General features: G+C 32.3%; 1 protein-coding gene across 2 annotated transcripts in view; it reads right to left on the bottom strand.

Annotated features, from left to right (window-relative positions):
- The window catches only part of PTPRK (protein tyrosine phosphatase receptor type K), a 569495-nt gene that overhangs the window by 107636 nt on the left and 443976 nt on the right, over positions 1 to 17883 (bottom strand). For both annotated transcript variants that reach the window (XM_061207553.1, XM_061207554.1), the window contains exons 8-10: positions 10606 to 10908; positions 3479 to 3588; positions 2214 to 2415 (exon numbers count right to left, since the gene is read on the bottom strand). In XM_061207553.1, the coding sequence (XP_061063536.1) occupies positions 2214 to 2415; positions 3479 to 3588; positions 10606 to 10908 (615 nt within the window). The remainder of the gene's footprint in view (positions 1 to 2213; positions 2416 to 3478; positions 3589 to 10605; positions 10909 to 17883) is intronic.

Below are 17883 nucleotides of genomic sequence, written 5' to 3'. Positions count from 1 at the left end.
ATATTCCAGAGAGAGGAAACAGAATATCTGAAGATATCATCACGTGAAAGGACACAGAGTGTTCTAACAGCTACAATTAGTTTGCTATGCCTGGAACTTTGGATTCATGGGTAGGAGTGGAGGATGGGAGGGGCCATAAAATGAAGGGCCACAAATGCTAATCATGCAAGGATGTTTGGGCTTTATCATATTGGATATAATATACTTGATTTTGAAAAAAATTAAGGAAGAAATATATGTTGTACAAAGATGAATAGAAAAAAACACTGGAGCAAGGCAAGTCTAAAGGCAAGGATGCTGCTTAGAAAGATATGTCAATGATCTGCTTAAAATATGATCCAGATGGAAAGAAAGAAACAGTTTAGAAAGAGGTAAATTATCTGAGAGTTAGTTACAAGTAGAATCAACAGATACTATATAGGCATAATATGTATATGAGTATTATTTTATATGGGTGTATAATATATATGTGTATTATACATACACACACACACACACATATAAACAATACTGCCAAGCATCATGCCTCCAATAACTTGATTTCACTTTAATTTAAGTTGCTTTTAAAATGCTGAAAGATAGAATTACTGGACTCAAGGGATAAATAACAATATATTACCTTAAAAGTTCAAGTGAGCCTGAGAATCACACTAACCATAAATTTCATTAGCCTTAGCTTGATTACTATGTGTTCCCAAGATACAGTGATTGCAACCAAGTTTTAAAGTTCAAATCAAGTATCCATGTACGTAGGTTGCTTCAAGTGAAACTGCAGTTAAATAACTCAAAGAAAATGCTAGGTGGGTGTTCTGGTCTTTATAAGTTTGTTTACTCAATAAAAAAAAAAATTGTGTCTGAACCACAATAAATTTTGGCTCTCAATAATGTTCATTTGTTCAATGTTCTCAGTTTTATGAAGTTTATGTAAATTTTGTACATATCTCTGTTGAAGGATCTTATTTATAGCACTATTGCTAATTCTAAAGGGTGGGAAATGTTTTACTATATCATCATATCACCAAGTCATATTTTCTAGTAAAATAATTTCAATAAATATTTAAATTGATGATTTAGAATTGTTCCATCAAGAAAAGAATTGGCAATTTTAATACCTTGGTATTTTCTAACATAATGAATACTATTTTAAAATTCTTTTTTATTAGACTATTAAGATATATCAAATGCTATGCAAAAGGAACCATAACTCATATTGGAATAATTTTTTCCATGACATAAATTTTTAAAGTTTTATATTATATTCGAAATTTCCAAATAAAATTTTAGACTTAAAAAAAATTAGAGAGTATGTGGTTTCTTTCTGATTCAAATTATGTAATTTCAGAAGAATGGTAGAGAATTTTTAATGATGTATTATGATATACCACCAATATATGCTATGTAGAACTATAATAAAAATGAACATGAAGGAACAAAAAGACTTTACAAATTCAAAATTAGTATTTTAATATATTAAGTGGTTGACCCTTTAAAACATTTATTTTTCAAATTTAAGTTTTCAGTTACATAAGTAACATATATCCGTTTTAGTAATCTTAAATAAATAAGATAAAATATTAATACACATACGCTGGGGTAGATATAGGGCATATTGCAAAGCTAATTCCTAGCAAACTGTGAAATTGTGAACATAACATAATGTGAAATTTAATTGTATTTGTTAATCAACCTAAAATTCTCCTGCACATTACCATTCTGAAATTTAGATGAATTTATGTGAGATCTCTAAGAGAAAGAAAAGTTCATATTTGTTTGTCATAAAATTATCAGAATGTCAGGGAAAAATGGAACAGAAAGACAAAGTATGTAGTACTGCAAGGATCTTCTACCATGCTTTTGATAAAATCCATTTACAGTAAAGATCAGATACCATTAATAATTACCAACTCCTCAAACGTATAATAGGTTTTTAATATGAACTTTCATAATGAACTTTAAAAAATTTCTAATTAAGATATAATATAGTCTTTAAAAATACCTTTGTCAATTAAAAATGACAGAGATTTTGAGATTTTGGGGGTTTGGACATATAACAAATAATAATCTGTATTCAGATAATTCTTTAAAGTGCCTTCAATCATGACTAATTATATTAAAGATTCAATAAATGAGGTGAATTACACTCAGTGTATATGTGATTCTCTAGGACATGCTATTACAAACCAATTCTGTTTGCCCTGTATTCATTTGCATACCTGAGATATTGGTGGTCACATTGATGGCTGTGGCTGGCCCAAAGCCTTTGACTGTGCTGGCTCTTATGAAAAACTGGTAGGTGGTTCCAGGATGGAGATGCATGAAGACATGGTGTGTACTGTTCCATAAATTTGATACAGTCTGGGGAGGTCCAGCCACTGGAACTGCAGGATCAAATGATCTTATGCTGCTGTAACTGACCTGTTTTAAGAAATATATTTCCTATTACATATCCAATATAAGTCATAATACATTCTAAATAAACCCCTTTTAAGTAAGATAGCATTCAAGGGCATCTGTGTGGAATGAATCACATTTCTTTCACTTCTTTTCCTTCTCTTTTTGATATGGTTATTTCACTGTCATTCTGTATCTATTGTCTGTCTGTCTGTCTCTCTATTTATTTATCTATTCATCCACAGATAAACCTAGAGTTATCTGACTGGATCAATATACATCTATTTTCTTCCATCAAAAGATAAATGAATATTCTTAAATATGAATGAATATTCTTATATATATCTATATATAATCTTACGGACATATATAATACAATGCATATGAAACCCAGAAAGTCCCACCAAAACTGAATCAAGAAGAAATAGATAATTTGAACAGACCAATCACTAGAAGTGAAATAGAATAGTGTAATAAACTCTCTGCACACAAAACTCCCCATTCCTGTGATGTCCTCTGTTGCCAATAGAAAGTAAGTATTTTATGCTATAATCAACACTGACTACCCACGAACAGAACTACACATTTGTGCAATTAAAATGATGCTTTCTTTTCTTCTTTTCAGGTTCTCATATTTAAAAATAAGGTAATGATTTATATTCAAAGTTGAGATGAAGCTCTGTAATAGTCAGGTTTATGATATATTTTGCTTTTTAGGTGTTTCTCCCCTACTCTGAAACAACTGACATTGAATGGCCTCTCCTAAATCATAGTATGAAATATGAGTTTCTTAATTTTATAAAAGTTTATTCTTTACAATCATCAGTAAGTCTGTTTGACAAGGCCCATCCTACTTCTCTAAAACAACAACATTTACTTAAGAATTTGAAAACTCTAGGTGCCATACAATATTTGTTCTGATGCTTAGTTTTGGAATAAAGGAATTTATAAATTAAAACAGAGAAGAACTAACATTGATTTTAATCCCCAATTCTCACTTACTTCTTTTCCATTATTTTTCTCTAACATTTTCTTTTACTCTCCCCTTCAATCCATATTTCAATAAACTTCCTTATTCTCCCAGTACCTCATATTGAGTGATGATTCCATTTGGATCCAAAGGTTCTTTCCAGTTCAAGAAGATCTTATTTTCAAAGGATGTTCCTTGAAGAGAATTGACTGGTACAGGGCCAGGCACTACAAATAAATACATTTTTGGTTATAAGGATCCTTATATCAGAAACAGAAAAAGTAAACATACAAGCTAAACAGGTTAAAAGTAAATAAAATAAATAAAAATGTGTCCTTAAAAAGAAAATAAGCTGTATGGCAAGTTTTTAATACATGGGAATTCAAAGTAAATCAATCTATAAGCTTCTAATGCAGATTATGTACAACCGCAAAGTTATTTTTATTCAGAAGAATATTCTATCACCTTAGAGAGCTGAATAAATTGTGTAGTCTAGTTTTCTCTGTTGTATACCTCTAATGACATGAAGATCTCATTTGTAATTCGTTTCAAGAACAGAGCTTTCCCTGAAAGATTTCCCTGAAAGATTTTTTGAAGATTATTATAAGCCCCTAAAGTGTCTCCATAAACAATGTTCATACAATAATAAATTATAATAATAATTAACACTCCTTAGACTCAAAAGTCAAACTATATAGTACTGAATTGAAATGTTCATTAACAGTCAATCTGACTTTTATAGCTATATTTATTACATTTCTATAACTTAAAAAAAGAGCACTGATTATTACAATTTTTAAAAAACTCCTTAAGATGAATAGGTTTTAAAGTCATTGCTTCAGTCTTTCGAATGAAATTCCCTTTTTCAAAGCTAAGAATCAAACCATTTTATAACACTGGACTTGTTTAGAACTCAACTATCAACATAACTGGTTTTGAAGTGTCCCCAGGTATGACAAGATTTGAGAAACGATTCCAGTCCTTATTTGCAAATGTCATATAACCCAGTGGCAGCAATGAATGATGTGTCAGCTTCTATAGACAAAATACAAGATACGAGATACTTTTGCTATTGTGTATTTTCCTTTTATATATTTTATTTAAATATTTGGTTGCTATTTATTTACATAAATATCCAGTTTCTTGTTCTCATAATGCTTAAAAATATATCCTATCCATCCTACTTTGCTTAAAAATATGCTTTCTCTTGAAAATATCAAACCAATATTGGGCAAATATGTTTTTTAATTAATATTTTTCTTTAATCTAACGTTTCAGTGAATTTTACACATGACATTATCTAGAAATGTAGTTTCAGAGTACACAGCAATTTTGTGAGGACTGAAATAAATTAAAAATCACTGGATCAAAGTAAATGCATTGCAATGTGGCCAGCAGCATCAAGAAATTCTGAATGGTATGTCAAAAGAGTAAGATTTATTTCAATCTACAAGCAGATGATGAATGATGTTATGACCTCTGGGAGAGCCAACATAATTTGGCATATTAATAATGAATTCATAAAGGAAAAAACCCACAGTAAACAGAAAAGATGCCAGGACTAAACTCCAGAAGATATATTCATGCATCTAACAGCTGAGGGCTTGGGGAAAAGTTAACCTAAGGTATCCACTCCCCTCGACCCCCAGGTCCACAGTATCGGCACAGGCTATGCAGTTATCGAGGCAGAGGGGCCGTGATGGCCCCTGTGTGTAATCTGTGGCATCTGCTGAGGCTACCATGGGCCTTGGTTTGTTTCCTAAGAGAGTACCTGTTGTTTCCATTCCACTCAAGTGACATAAGCTTACAACTGTAGTTAAGGGAAAGTATTTATTTGCCTCTCCACACCTCGCATAGAGGGTGGCTGTTGGGGGGAGGAGGAAGTAAAGCCCCAACTAGTGAGTAAATGTTTATTTGATGGTATTATATTTACTACCTGTGTTCACAAAACACGATTTGGTCAAAAAAATAATATGAAATGGCATGGATATGTTTCAAATTGTTCACAAATAAGGATAGTTTTTTTTTAATTTATTTTTTTAAATTTTATTATTTGAAAGCTATAGATGGTATTTTATTTTATTCTATTTTATTCTATTATTTTATTCTATTTTATTTTATTTTTTGGCCGCACTGTATGGCATGCAGGATCTTAGTTCCCTGACCAGGGATCAGACCTGTGCCCTATGCATTGGAAGTGCGGAGTCTTAACCACTGGACTGCCAGGGAAGTCCCAAGGATAGTTTTAAATGTTTGTAAATTCTACATTGAGAGAAGGGTAGAAATGGAAAGTAGCCTTCCTGGAATTTGTGTATTTCTCTGCTCTTCTTATACATGTTCTACTTTGTCAACAGGATTCACTTCATATACTTATGGAAAAGTTTGTGGGAAAATTATAGCCAAGAGAGTTCCACACTACTGATCTTGCACTGAGACCAGTATAGTGAATGAGAAAAAGAATTACACTTAGGTGAACTACAAAACACACACATAAAACATGTGGAGGAAAGGGGTGTGGGCACAGACAAACTATATTCAATAATTTTCTACAGACAACCTGTATTCAATAATTTTCTATGTTTGAAGGAAGACAATTCTATATACAGACATCTATATGTACATATGATTTGTGTAAATACCACATGAAGTTACTAAGACCATCATCATGGCAGTCTTCATAGTGCAGGAAATGTCCTCTCACATTTCCACATCAACAACTTTTAATGGAGACAGAATGCTGACTTTTATTCCCCTGCTTGTAATTTATTTGAGAGCTGTTTCAGCTAAATTTTTTTTTTTTTGCACATAAAAAAGTCCCTTATAACTCTCAAAGTGGAAGAGAGGAAAATGAAATGTGGGTGGGGCAAGATTACATTAAATAAGCTTTACAGCCTTTAAAATATAATAAATGTACATTTAAAAATAGCTTTGTATTAGTCAAAAAATGTCCCCAAACCAGGCTTTTCTGCTGAGCTAACTTCACAATATTGATTTTTATGATTGCTAGAATAAAAAATGAAAACAAAATCTCTTACACAAAATTCTATCTGTGCATTAAAAAATACATGCAATAAATTAAATATAAATTCTACCTTAGGGTTCTGGTGGGAAATCATTCTAGCTTTGCTCTCATGGTTTATGGATGTACCCAGAATTCTTTTCATGAAATTATATTCTTTTATTAGATGGCTGATAATTTATTATTTTTCTGTGTATATAGGGCAGCAATAATTTAGCAAGACTGACTTAATTAGATCATCGTAATCCATCGATCTTCCAACAATAGATTATGATTTAGATATTCTGTCACCCCCCCCCCAATTCAGGAACATTAAGACACATCAAGTACTCTATGTAGAAACTAGAGTTTATAATGAGCAGATTTGGAGCCTGAATTATTTGCAAATACTTCATAGAAAGCTTGTACTTCAATCATTTAGTCTTATATATAAAGCAAAAAATTTAAAAACCCTTACAGTAGAAGGAATTACTTTGTGACTGTACTACCATGAAATAATAACATGCACCTCAATATCATTACAAACAATAAAAAATTCTTCAAAACAGAGGTTAAAATAAAACAAAAGTAAGAAATATTATTGAAGTTAGACCAAATAGTTAATGCCATTTTACTTTTACAAAACTATTTCTAGATGAAATAAATAACACAGTCATGAGTTTGATCAATTTTAGGACATAATTTAAATTTCCATAGCAATTCACTTCCTGATTAGTAATCTAGTCGTATGTGTATCCAAAAATACATTAAAAAATTTAATGCAGTATGAAAAAAGATTATATAAGCCTGACTGCATTCTTTGGTTTGTGGAAAGAAAAGCAGACTAAAAACTCATACCAAAGAATACCATCAAAATGAATTATATTGTTAGAGAATGATTGACTGAAGAACCACAAAACTCACATAACTGAGACTAACATTACCAATTAATAAATCATGTTTTTTCATATATATGGAATCTAAAAAAAAAAAAAAAGGTTCTGAAGAACCTAGGGGCAGGACAGGAATAAAGATACAGATGTAGAGAATGGACTTGAGGACACGGGGAGGGGGAATGGTAAGCTGGGACGAAGTGAAAGAGTGGCATGGACTTATATATACTACCAAATGTAAAACAGATAGCTAGTGGGAAGCTGCCGCATAGCACAGGGAGATGAGCTCGGTGCTTTGTGACCACCTAGAGGGGTGGGATAGGGAGGGTGGGAGGGAGACGCAAGAGGGAGGAGATATGGGGATATATATATATGTATAGCTGATTCACTTTGTTATAAAGCAGAAACTAACACACCATTGTAAAGCAATTATACTCCAATAATGATAAAAAAAAAAAGAAATCTTTTTTTTTCAATTTTAAGTGCAGGCAATAAAACATGTGAGTACATTCTTATTACTAAAATCACGGATTATAAAATGTATAGTGTACAATGAACAAATGGGACCTAATCAAACTTAAAAGCTTTTGTACAGCAAAGGAAACCATCAACAAAACTAAAAGACAACCTGCAGAATGGGAGAAAATATTTGCAAACAATGTGACCGACAAGGGGTTAATACCCAAATATACAAACTGCTTGTACAACTGAATGTCAAAAAAACCCAAACAACCCAATCAAAAAATGGGCAGAAAACCTAAACAGACATTTTTCCAAAGAAGACATACATATGGGCAACAGGCACAGGAAAAGATGGTCAATAACCTAATCCTTAGAGAAATGCAAATCAAACCCACAATGACGTATCACCTCACACTGGTCAGAATGGCCATCATCAAAAAGTCTGCAAATAATAAATGCTGGAGAGGGTGTGGAGAAAAGGGAATATCCGCACACTGTTGGCTGGAATGTAAACTGGTGCAGCCACTATGGAGAACAGTATGGAGGTTCCTTAAAAAACTAAAAATAGAGCTACCATATGATCCAGCAATCCCACTTCTGGGTATATATCCAGAAAAGACAAAAACTCTAATAATTCAAAACGATACATGTACTCTGATGTTCATAGCAGCACTATTTACAATAGTCAAGACATGGAAACAACCCAAGTACCCATAAACAGACAATTGGCTTAAGAAGATGTGGTATATATATACACAATGAAATATTACTCAGTCATAAAAAAGAATGAAATGTTGCCATTTGCAGCAACATGGATGGATCTAGAGAATCCTACACTTAGTGATGTAAGTCAGACAGACACATACTATATGGTATCACTTACATGTGGAACCTAAAAACAATGCAAATGAATCTATATACAAAACAGAAACAGACTTACAGACACAGAAAACAAACTCATGGTTACCAAAGGGGAGATGGAGGGAGGGAGGGATAAAGTAGGAGTATGGGATTAATGGATATGAACTACTATACATAAAATAGATAAGCAACAAGTATTTACTGTATAGCACAGGGAATTAAATTCAAGATCTTGAAATAAACTATAATGGAATATAATCTGAAAAAAAAAATAACTGAATCACTTTGCTGTGCACCTGAAACTAACACAATTTATAAATCAACTATACTTAAAAATGTCTAGTATAATATAGACATAATATTTATCCCACTTTATAAAATGAGATAGAGATTTTTCAGAGCTTTTGAATCCATGCTTAGACTTCCCATTTTGATACTCTACCTATGAAACAACTACACTCAACCACTGTTTCTTTCATAAGCATGTGTTGTGTGTGTGTTGTGTATGTGTGGGGGGCAGGGGGGTAATACGAGTGTTTGTGTGTTTATGTATAAAAGCAGGGTTTGTTCTTTAAAATGTTATTAATGCTTTGATTAAGTGCAAGTTCAAACATGATAGCTGAGGTGACTGTGTTTTCTTGTCTCAAAGATGACAAAAATACATTTATCATGAATAAGTCTTAGGTTTATTCTTTGAAATTTTATGAATATGCATAATTTTAGGACAATATTGTTTCCTTGAAAGTCTGAGCTAAATGAGGTTAAAAGGCTTTCACTTCCCTTTATTACAACAAAAACAGCAGAATAATCCAAGATCATTTCCATTTTTCAGAGTGAGAAAGCTTGAAGTAATAAGGAGAATTTCTAGAAACTATGGAATATTGACCCATTTTATGGCAATCTCATACTTGGTAGGCATCAAAATATACATCTGAGCCTAAAGTTCAGAACTCGAGGGAAATTGGGAACACTCGGGTATCAAATACATCCTGTTTTCTGAAACCCAAATAAAAATGTAGATGGAACCTTAGAGATCATCTAATTTAACCTTTTCATATAGAGTTGAGAAATAGAGAACTAGAGGGGTGAAAGGATTTGCTAAGGTTACAGAGTTATTAGAGCCAGGACTGAAAGCTCATGATTCCTGACTCCCAGTTCGGTTTTGCCTCAATTCACTATATAGCACACTTTTTTCCCCCTGCACGCTTTCATTCATAAAAGGAAATATTGCAAATGAAATGTCTTACATTGGAAGAATACAGTGTTATTATTAGATTACCATTTTTATATATTTTTGTCTAGGATACATTTTTTTAAAATCAGAAAATATATTCAAATTCACATTAATGACATACTATAGTATGTGTGTGTAACTTATAATATTAATATAAATGTTTCTTCCTATTATTCAATAATTTAGAAGTAATACACATAGAAATTGGGCAAGTTATAATTCAATTACTTGGGTGGTAAAAAGATGGATAAAAGATGATAGCTTGCCAATATCTGATAAGGACCTTTATTTAGACTTAAACATATAAACTTTGACCTTCTTTTATATTTATAATTACATAAAACTATCTAAAAATGAATAGAATAGGTAAACAATGCTGCTTTCAAATCTAAAGGAAATGAAAGCTATTACTATTGATCTGTAAAATGCAAAAAACTAAATTTTTAACTAAGTGCATTTCACCAATAGGTAATCGATATAGTGCCACAAATGGTGAAAATTATTTTTGAACATTTGATAAAAACTTTATTTAGACTTTTAGTGTAGTTGCTACTTTTCTAATATTGTATAAAAATGGAAAACAATAAAGGAATAGTTCATTTAGTATTTGATGCTACCCTGAAGAATATTAAGTTTTTTGTTAAAAGCAAACCGTTTCCAAAGTTAACCCTGTTAAAAGTATTTAGCAGATTTCAGAATCCAATTCAATTTTGGGGACTCTAGGCAAAACTGTAAGCAAGTACATAATTCTTGTCATATAATTCCCCCCTTTAAAAATAAGGAAGTATGAGCATACCATCTTCATCAGTTTGAATAATCGTCTCTTCACTTTCCTTCCTGCCTTCTGGATTGGTTAGGATCATCTTGAGGCTGACGTTTGTATAAGGTGGCAGATGGTTCACAACATGCTGAGGGGCTTTGGGGTCCATGTCCAAACAGTCTGCCTTGCTCTCATTGTGACCATGGAAGTAATGGTAGCAGATAGTGACATTAAAAGTGTGGCAACGAGTGATGTTGTAACCCAGGGATTCCCAGTCCACAGCAATGCGTCTTGCCTGTATCTCAGCAATCTTTAAAGTCTTTGGGGTTCGCATAGGTTCTGAAAAATAAATCAAAGACACAGATAGCTGTCAACTTTACCATGAATAATCTTGAAAAAATTTAACACTGAGCATGACATAGCATGTGTAAACCTAGGAAAATCTGGAAGTCATCGTTTATTCTCATTTTCTTTATTACTCATGATCTTATTCTTAAAGGTTTCTGTCAGGGCTATGATTTACCAATGGGAAGAGAAATGGGAAGTAAAATGTCCACAATCCATAGTACTCAGGAACATGGCAGAAAAATAAAAACCTGAAAATGTGGCCACAATGCTTTTATAGTTGTTTCTGTTGTTACTGCCCTATTCCCCATCTTTCTTTGGTCATTATTGAGCAAGTGAATTAGCTAATACATCATAATGGATAAGAGTCAACATGTTCTGCTCTCTGATTTGTCATGTCACCAAGCTATGCTGTATACTAATTAGTCTAATCGTAACACTAAACTACCATTTACAAAAATGATGCAGATATTAATTAACATTTATTATTTCAGTAATGATGTTGTTCATCAAAGCAGAAAAATATCTGAGAAAAATTGCAAGAACACATGTGGATATTCACATTGTCATCTATCCTTCTTGATCTCTTTTTGTCTTTCTCTAGGAAATGCTCAGGTTTGACAATCCATTCAGTGTCACCGAAACCAAACTGGGAAGTGAATTTCCATTCAACTGGAAAATGCTGGCAGAACTAAACACTCTGATGACTGGAATCCATCCATCACTGCTTCCCAAGTGTATACTTTTCTCATGCAAGACTAACTTTAATCATCTAACTTAATCAAAATAATTACCCTATGAAAGTCATGGCCATGGCAAAGTCTACACAGTAAACAAACCAATACACAGCAAAACTTTAATACATTGATTTGACAAAGAGATTAAAGTCACGGTCAAGGTTGAGGCCTTGTTGGTGTCTCCATTAACTCACTAGGGATTGTTAGTGCTCATGAAAAATAGAAATCAGTAGGGAAAAAGTGAAGAAAAATAAGTAATACAAAAAGTCCAATATGGGTGTTTTTATAAGTTTTCATTTTTGAGATTAAAATCTTAGTTGTGTAAAAATAATCAGCATGGCACACAGATGGCAAACCCAAATTGGGATTCCAGTTCAATATATTTAATGTGCAATCTGAAATACACTCTGGTGGCCATTTAATTTAAAACCTCAAAACTATAAAAACACACATATATATGCAAATTAATCTTTGGTAGAATCCAAAGTTTAGGTTTTAAATTCTGTCTGATTTTCTGATTGTTTACAATATCCAGTCCCCCTATTTTACTACTTTTGTTTCAGTGTTAAGTAGGCTGGAAGAAAGATGTGGTTTTTTAATCATTTAAAAAAATCTCTTTATATGTCTAGCGCTATGTTTTCATTTTCCCCGCCAGGCACAAGAGTGAGATGATGACATTTTCCTTTCCATCTAGTTAGACTAAAAACACAGTCTTTGGCATCACTGCCCACAAACTGGCTAGGCACTTATAGGTAGGATCATCCAAAAACTTCCCAGATAAATCGTGACTTTGCTGCCTGTTAGGTAGCAATCAGATACAACTGAGTGGCCACATTGCAGTTAGTCCATACGTTGTTCTAAAAGTGTCTAGATTGAGAAATTTCTCCAGAAAATACCTGATGCATATGAATGCAATTATCCCATACAGCAATAAGAGAAAACACCAATAAATATTTATTCCTCTGTTTTAATTTTTTTAGGTCTAGTAGTCATGTACCTGTTTTCATACACCCTTCATTTTGAATCTGACATCTTATTCCTTTATAAACTTCTCTTTTTCCAAGTGATCATTCTCTTTCATACATCTTTTCATTTTATACCACTATTCAATTTGCACTTACCCTGCATTCTAATACAACTTTAAAAGACTAAGAAAAGCATAAGGAAATTGAAGAAGACACAAATGAAAGATATTCAGCACTCATGGATTTGAAAAATCAATATTGTTAAAATGGCCATACTACTGAAAGCAATCTACAGATTCAATGCAATCCCTATCAAAATTCCAATGGCATTTTTTCGAAGAAATAAAACAAATAATCCTAAAATTTGTATGAAACCACAAAAAAACCCCAAATAGCCAAAGTAATCTTGAGAAAAAAGAACAAAGCTGGAGGCATCATGCTCTCTGATTTCAAACTATATTACAAAGTTAAAATAATTAAAATGATATGATATTTGTACTAAAACAGACACATAGATGAATGGAACAGAATAGAGAGCCGAGAAATAAATGCACACATATCTGGTCAATTAACTTATGACAAAGGAGTCAAGAATATACAATGGGGAAAGAACTATCTCTTCATTAAATGGTGTTGGGAAAACTGGACAGTCTATATGCAAAAGAGTGAAACACAACCACTGTCTTACACCATATACAAAAATTAACTCAAAATGGATTAAAGACCTGAAACCATAAAACTCCTAAAAAAAAAAAAAAAAAAAAAAAAGGTGGTAAGCTCCTTGACACAGGTCTAGGGCATGATTTTTTTGAATCTGACACCAAAAGCAAAGGCAACAAAAGCAAAAATAAATAAGTGGGACTACATCATACTAAAAAGCTTCTGCACAGCAAAGGAAACCATCAACAAAATGAAAAGGTAACCTACTGAATGGAAGAAAATATTTGCAAATCATATATCTGATAAGTAGTTAATATCCAAAATATATAAAGAACTCCTACAACTCAATAGCAAAAAAACCCAAACAAGCTGATTAAAAAATGGGCACAAGATCCAAATAGACATTTTCCCAAAGAAGACACACAGATGGTCAACAGGTACATGAAAAGATGTTCAACGTCAGTAATCATCAGGGAAATGCAAACCAAAAGTACAAGATATTGCCTCACACCTCTCAAAATGGCTGTCATCAAAAAGGCAAGAAATAACAAGTGTTGGTGAGGATGTGGAGAAAAGGGATCCCTTGTGCACTGTTGGGAATATAAATTGGTGCAGCCACTATGGAAAACAGTATTAAGGTTCCTCAGTTAAAAACAGAACTACCATATGATTCAGCAATTCCACTTTGGGGTATTTATCTGCAGAAAATAAAAACACTAACTGAAAATATATATGCACCCCCATGTTCACTGAAGCACTATTTACAAGGAAACAACACAAGTGTCCATCAAGGGATGAATGAGTAAAGAAAATGTGTTTACATATACATATCTATGCATATATGCATATATGCCATGGAATATTATTAAGCCATGAAAAAGCGAAATCTTGACATTTGCAACAACATGGATAGACTTCCAGGGTATTATGCTAAATGAAATAAATCAGACAGAGAAAGACAATACCATATAATCTCTCTTATGTGTGGGGTCTTAAAAACAAAAACAAAAAATAACCAAAAAAACAAGATCATAGATCAGTTAGAGAGAACAGATTGGCAGTTGCCAGAAGCAGGGGATGAGGGGTCAGAGAAATAATTAAAGGGGGTATAATGTATTAAAAAATAAAATGAAATAAAATTTTTAAAAGAATCTGTTTTACAGATGTATGACACAACTTCATTGGTAGGAGTGGAGGAAAATTTTACCTTAGTAACTTCGGCAATGAGTAGAAACTACAAGACCAATAAAACCCCTAAAAACAGAATGAAAAACAACAAAAAAAGTGGATATTCATAGGAATGGCTTAAAGTTTACACATGACTTTAGTCATCACAGAGGGACTATATTTCTGAACAGCAAATTTAGAGGCCTCTTTTAAAAAAAAGAAATAAAAAAAATTGTACACACGAATGTGAAAAAAAGTGGAAACGCAAAATGGTAAAGAAAAAAAACCTACTTAACACTTCATGGACTAAAAGCCTCTACAATTTGCCTGTCAAATTACTGACTACATATTTACATTTTCTCCCAAACTAATAATAAACTAATTTTAAAAATTAATTTCTCTATTTATAAAGTTAAATAATTATAAAAATAAATAGAAATTTTCTTCTCCTAACTAATCTCATTATATCCAATTTCTTTTGTCTTTCGGCTTCCTTTATTCAACCCTTTTATGGAGCACTGAAAATAGGGAATGTATGTGCTATTCAATTTCTGCTCAGCTGCTGCAGCTAGCTGACTGCCTATTAGAACTGCCTGACATTCTGAATAGCCCTAGAGCAAGTCAAAGTTTGGAGGAACTTGGGGTTTCTCTAGGCTTGGAAGAGCCAGAAGAGATGTAAATGTGTGCATACTGAGGGACTCGCTGTCAAAAGCAGAAGGAACTCACTACCCCCACTCTTTTTATTCTCGTATTTGAAATTAAAATAAAAAAAGTAAAATAAAAGCATACCCAGACACTGTGAAGGACACAATAGCTCTACATCCTCAATTATTCATTTTTAAGAGTTGACAAAAGATATATTTATTATGTATTGGTAGTATGTAAAAAAAATACATAGAGTTCACTTTGAGTGAGAATTCTGTTTTGGTGTATTTAAATGCTGTTAACTTTGACACTAATATAAATTAGATTTTAAAACTCAAATTTAAAATCTGGAAAAGGTAGCTTTAGAAATCCTATACATATGTGCATAAACCACAATCATAATATCAGTTGCCAACACTTTATTAACTGGTAAAAAAACAAAGATTTGTGAAAAGAAATAGATTTTTAATAGGCAAAGAATCTTTCTATGAGGTCAACATGGTATTTAAAATCTATATTTTTCACAATGGCTTGAAGAAATGCTGCAAAATGAATTGTTATTACTAAAATAGTGACTTAAAATATAATCTTACTGCCACCTAGGGCAATATTCAGAAACCAACATACAACAAAGTAAACACACACACACACGTACGCAGAAACACATCTAAAGTCAAAATTCAATTATTTTGAGCTCTAAGGCATCTGCAGTAATTCAGAGGAAATCACTGTCTAATTACACTTATTTAATTGACATGTGCTTTATTTTTTTCCAGTTTTTATTGAGGTTGGATATTCTCAGCTATATTTACATATATGTTACAATCATATATATGTATTCATGCATGTACATCTATGTATATATTCACATATACATATATAAGCACATACACATACATACACACATACAATAGGCACTCTGCTACACAACACCTCTGAAGTCTGTTAGCTCTGACATGGGCTGACAACCACATATACGTAGATTTTTTAAAATCAGTATATAAACAGCAGGGACTTGAGACTGTTCTACTACTATGAAATCCATTCAAAGAAAATTCTATCAGAGAATTTGACAAGAAAATTACCTAAATTCCTCACCCTGATCCATTAGTCTTGTGCCTCACCAATAATTGTGTTGTATTTCTGAGATATGAATGCATAAGTAAAAATTTATACTTTTAAAATTGGAATAATTAACTTTTGTAGAATAAACGGAAGTAGAAAGATATTGCTCAGGACTCACTATGTTATATAATGCTGGGCATAAGTGCTGTTTTAAGGATTAAATAATTTAAATAAATGACCTAGTACAGTGAATGGCACATAGAGGCGTCACAGTAGACAGTATTTATATAACAACATAGGTCACCACAATGACGATAAAACAATGGGGATCACATTCATCAATGCACTACTTGTCAAGTGGTTTGAATTTTACTAAATGTTCTTTCTTCTTCCCAATTTTTTACTTTCCATTTTCAAATTTTTGTTAGGTATTCCATACATGTGTTTATAAAACAGTTCTCTTTCCTTCTCTCTCATTTTGCTTTTCTAGTAAAAGGAAATTTGGGAGAGAAACAAGGAATTGGAAAAAGTTGTGGGGCAAAATTCTGGCAGAAACTTGGGAATAAATATAGCAAGGGAGTGACCTTCATGCAGCAAAGGATCATATTAAAATATTTTGAACAAGTAATCCATCTATTGTGAAAAGAACATAGATTGCCTATTATATAAAGTGTATGATACCAGACACTGTGGAGGATTCTTAAGTGAATAAAACAATAATAGACCTCAAGGAGCTTAACATTTATTTAGTAAAGATGATAAACTAAGAAAAAAAAATTAAAACAGTATGATATAAATGGTATAGGAATGGAATAAAATACTACAGGAATTGAAGAGAGAGAAACAACTTCCACCTGTCAAATGGAAGAGATATTTGCATTTGGTCTCAATGGGTAAGGCAAGAAGATCTATAGACATAGTTTGGATAAATAATAAAAATGCAGAGGAAACAAGAGGAATAAATACGAACACAATTGGAAAAAATATGTAATCCCATTTGGTTGCTGTACAAGTTATCTAATAGGAGGTTATATAGGAAAAATTGGTTGGGAAAAGATTGGAAAAACTTTGGATGTCATGATAAGAGGTAACTTGATCTAAGAGCCAATGGAAAGTAACTGAGCAGGAAATTAACACAATTAATTAACTACTTTAGAAAAATTAATTTGGAGGTTTTGTCAAGTGTGCAGACACTGGAAGTGGAAAAATCCAAAGATTGCAATGTGTTAGGGGAGAATAAGGGGCCAAGAAGGAGTGTGACTTCAGTAGACAATGGTTTTCTTTATTTTTCTGCCAGAAGTTGATCAGCCAGGTTTACTAACTTTTCCCATTCCATTTTTCCTTTTATTGTTCACCTATTTCCTAGTTGTTACAGTGAGAAAAGCTACATGAAATCAAGAAGAAATAAAAAGAAATAGCAGAAAAGTTACATATCAAATCTATGACCAGTAATATACAATTAGCAGATAAATAAAGAAATAACATATCACTGTCCTTACTTAAATTCTAAACAGATCAAGCATGGAATTTATGCTTGTAATAGTTTTTGTGTCAAATATTTAACACAACTTGATAGGATAAAATGAAGAACTACTTAATAATTCTCTGAAGATTAAGAAAAATTAAGGCAACATGAGTAGACAGGACCTGTTGACTTTGAGTCACCTCTCAACAGCAAGATGATTTAATAAGTGGTTCTAGATAACAGATAAAAGGAAATTCAATTTTGG

The sequence above is a fragment of the Eubalaena glacialis genome, chromosome 12, assembly GCF_028564815.1.
Source record: "Eubalaena glacialis isolate mEubGla1 chromosome 12, mEubGla1.1.hap2.+ XY, whole genome shotgun sequence".
Lineage (NCBI taxonomy): Eukaryota > Metazoa > Chordata > Mammalia > Artiodactyla > Balaenidae > Eubalaena > Eubalaena glacialis.
This window is presented reverse-complemented; position numbering and strand designations above follow the sequence as displayed.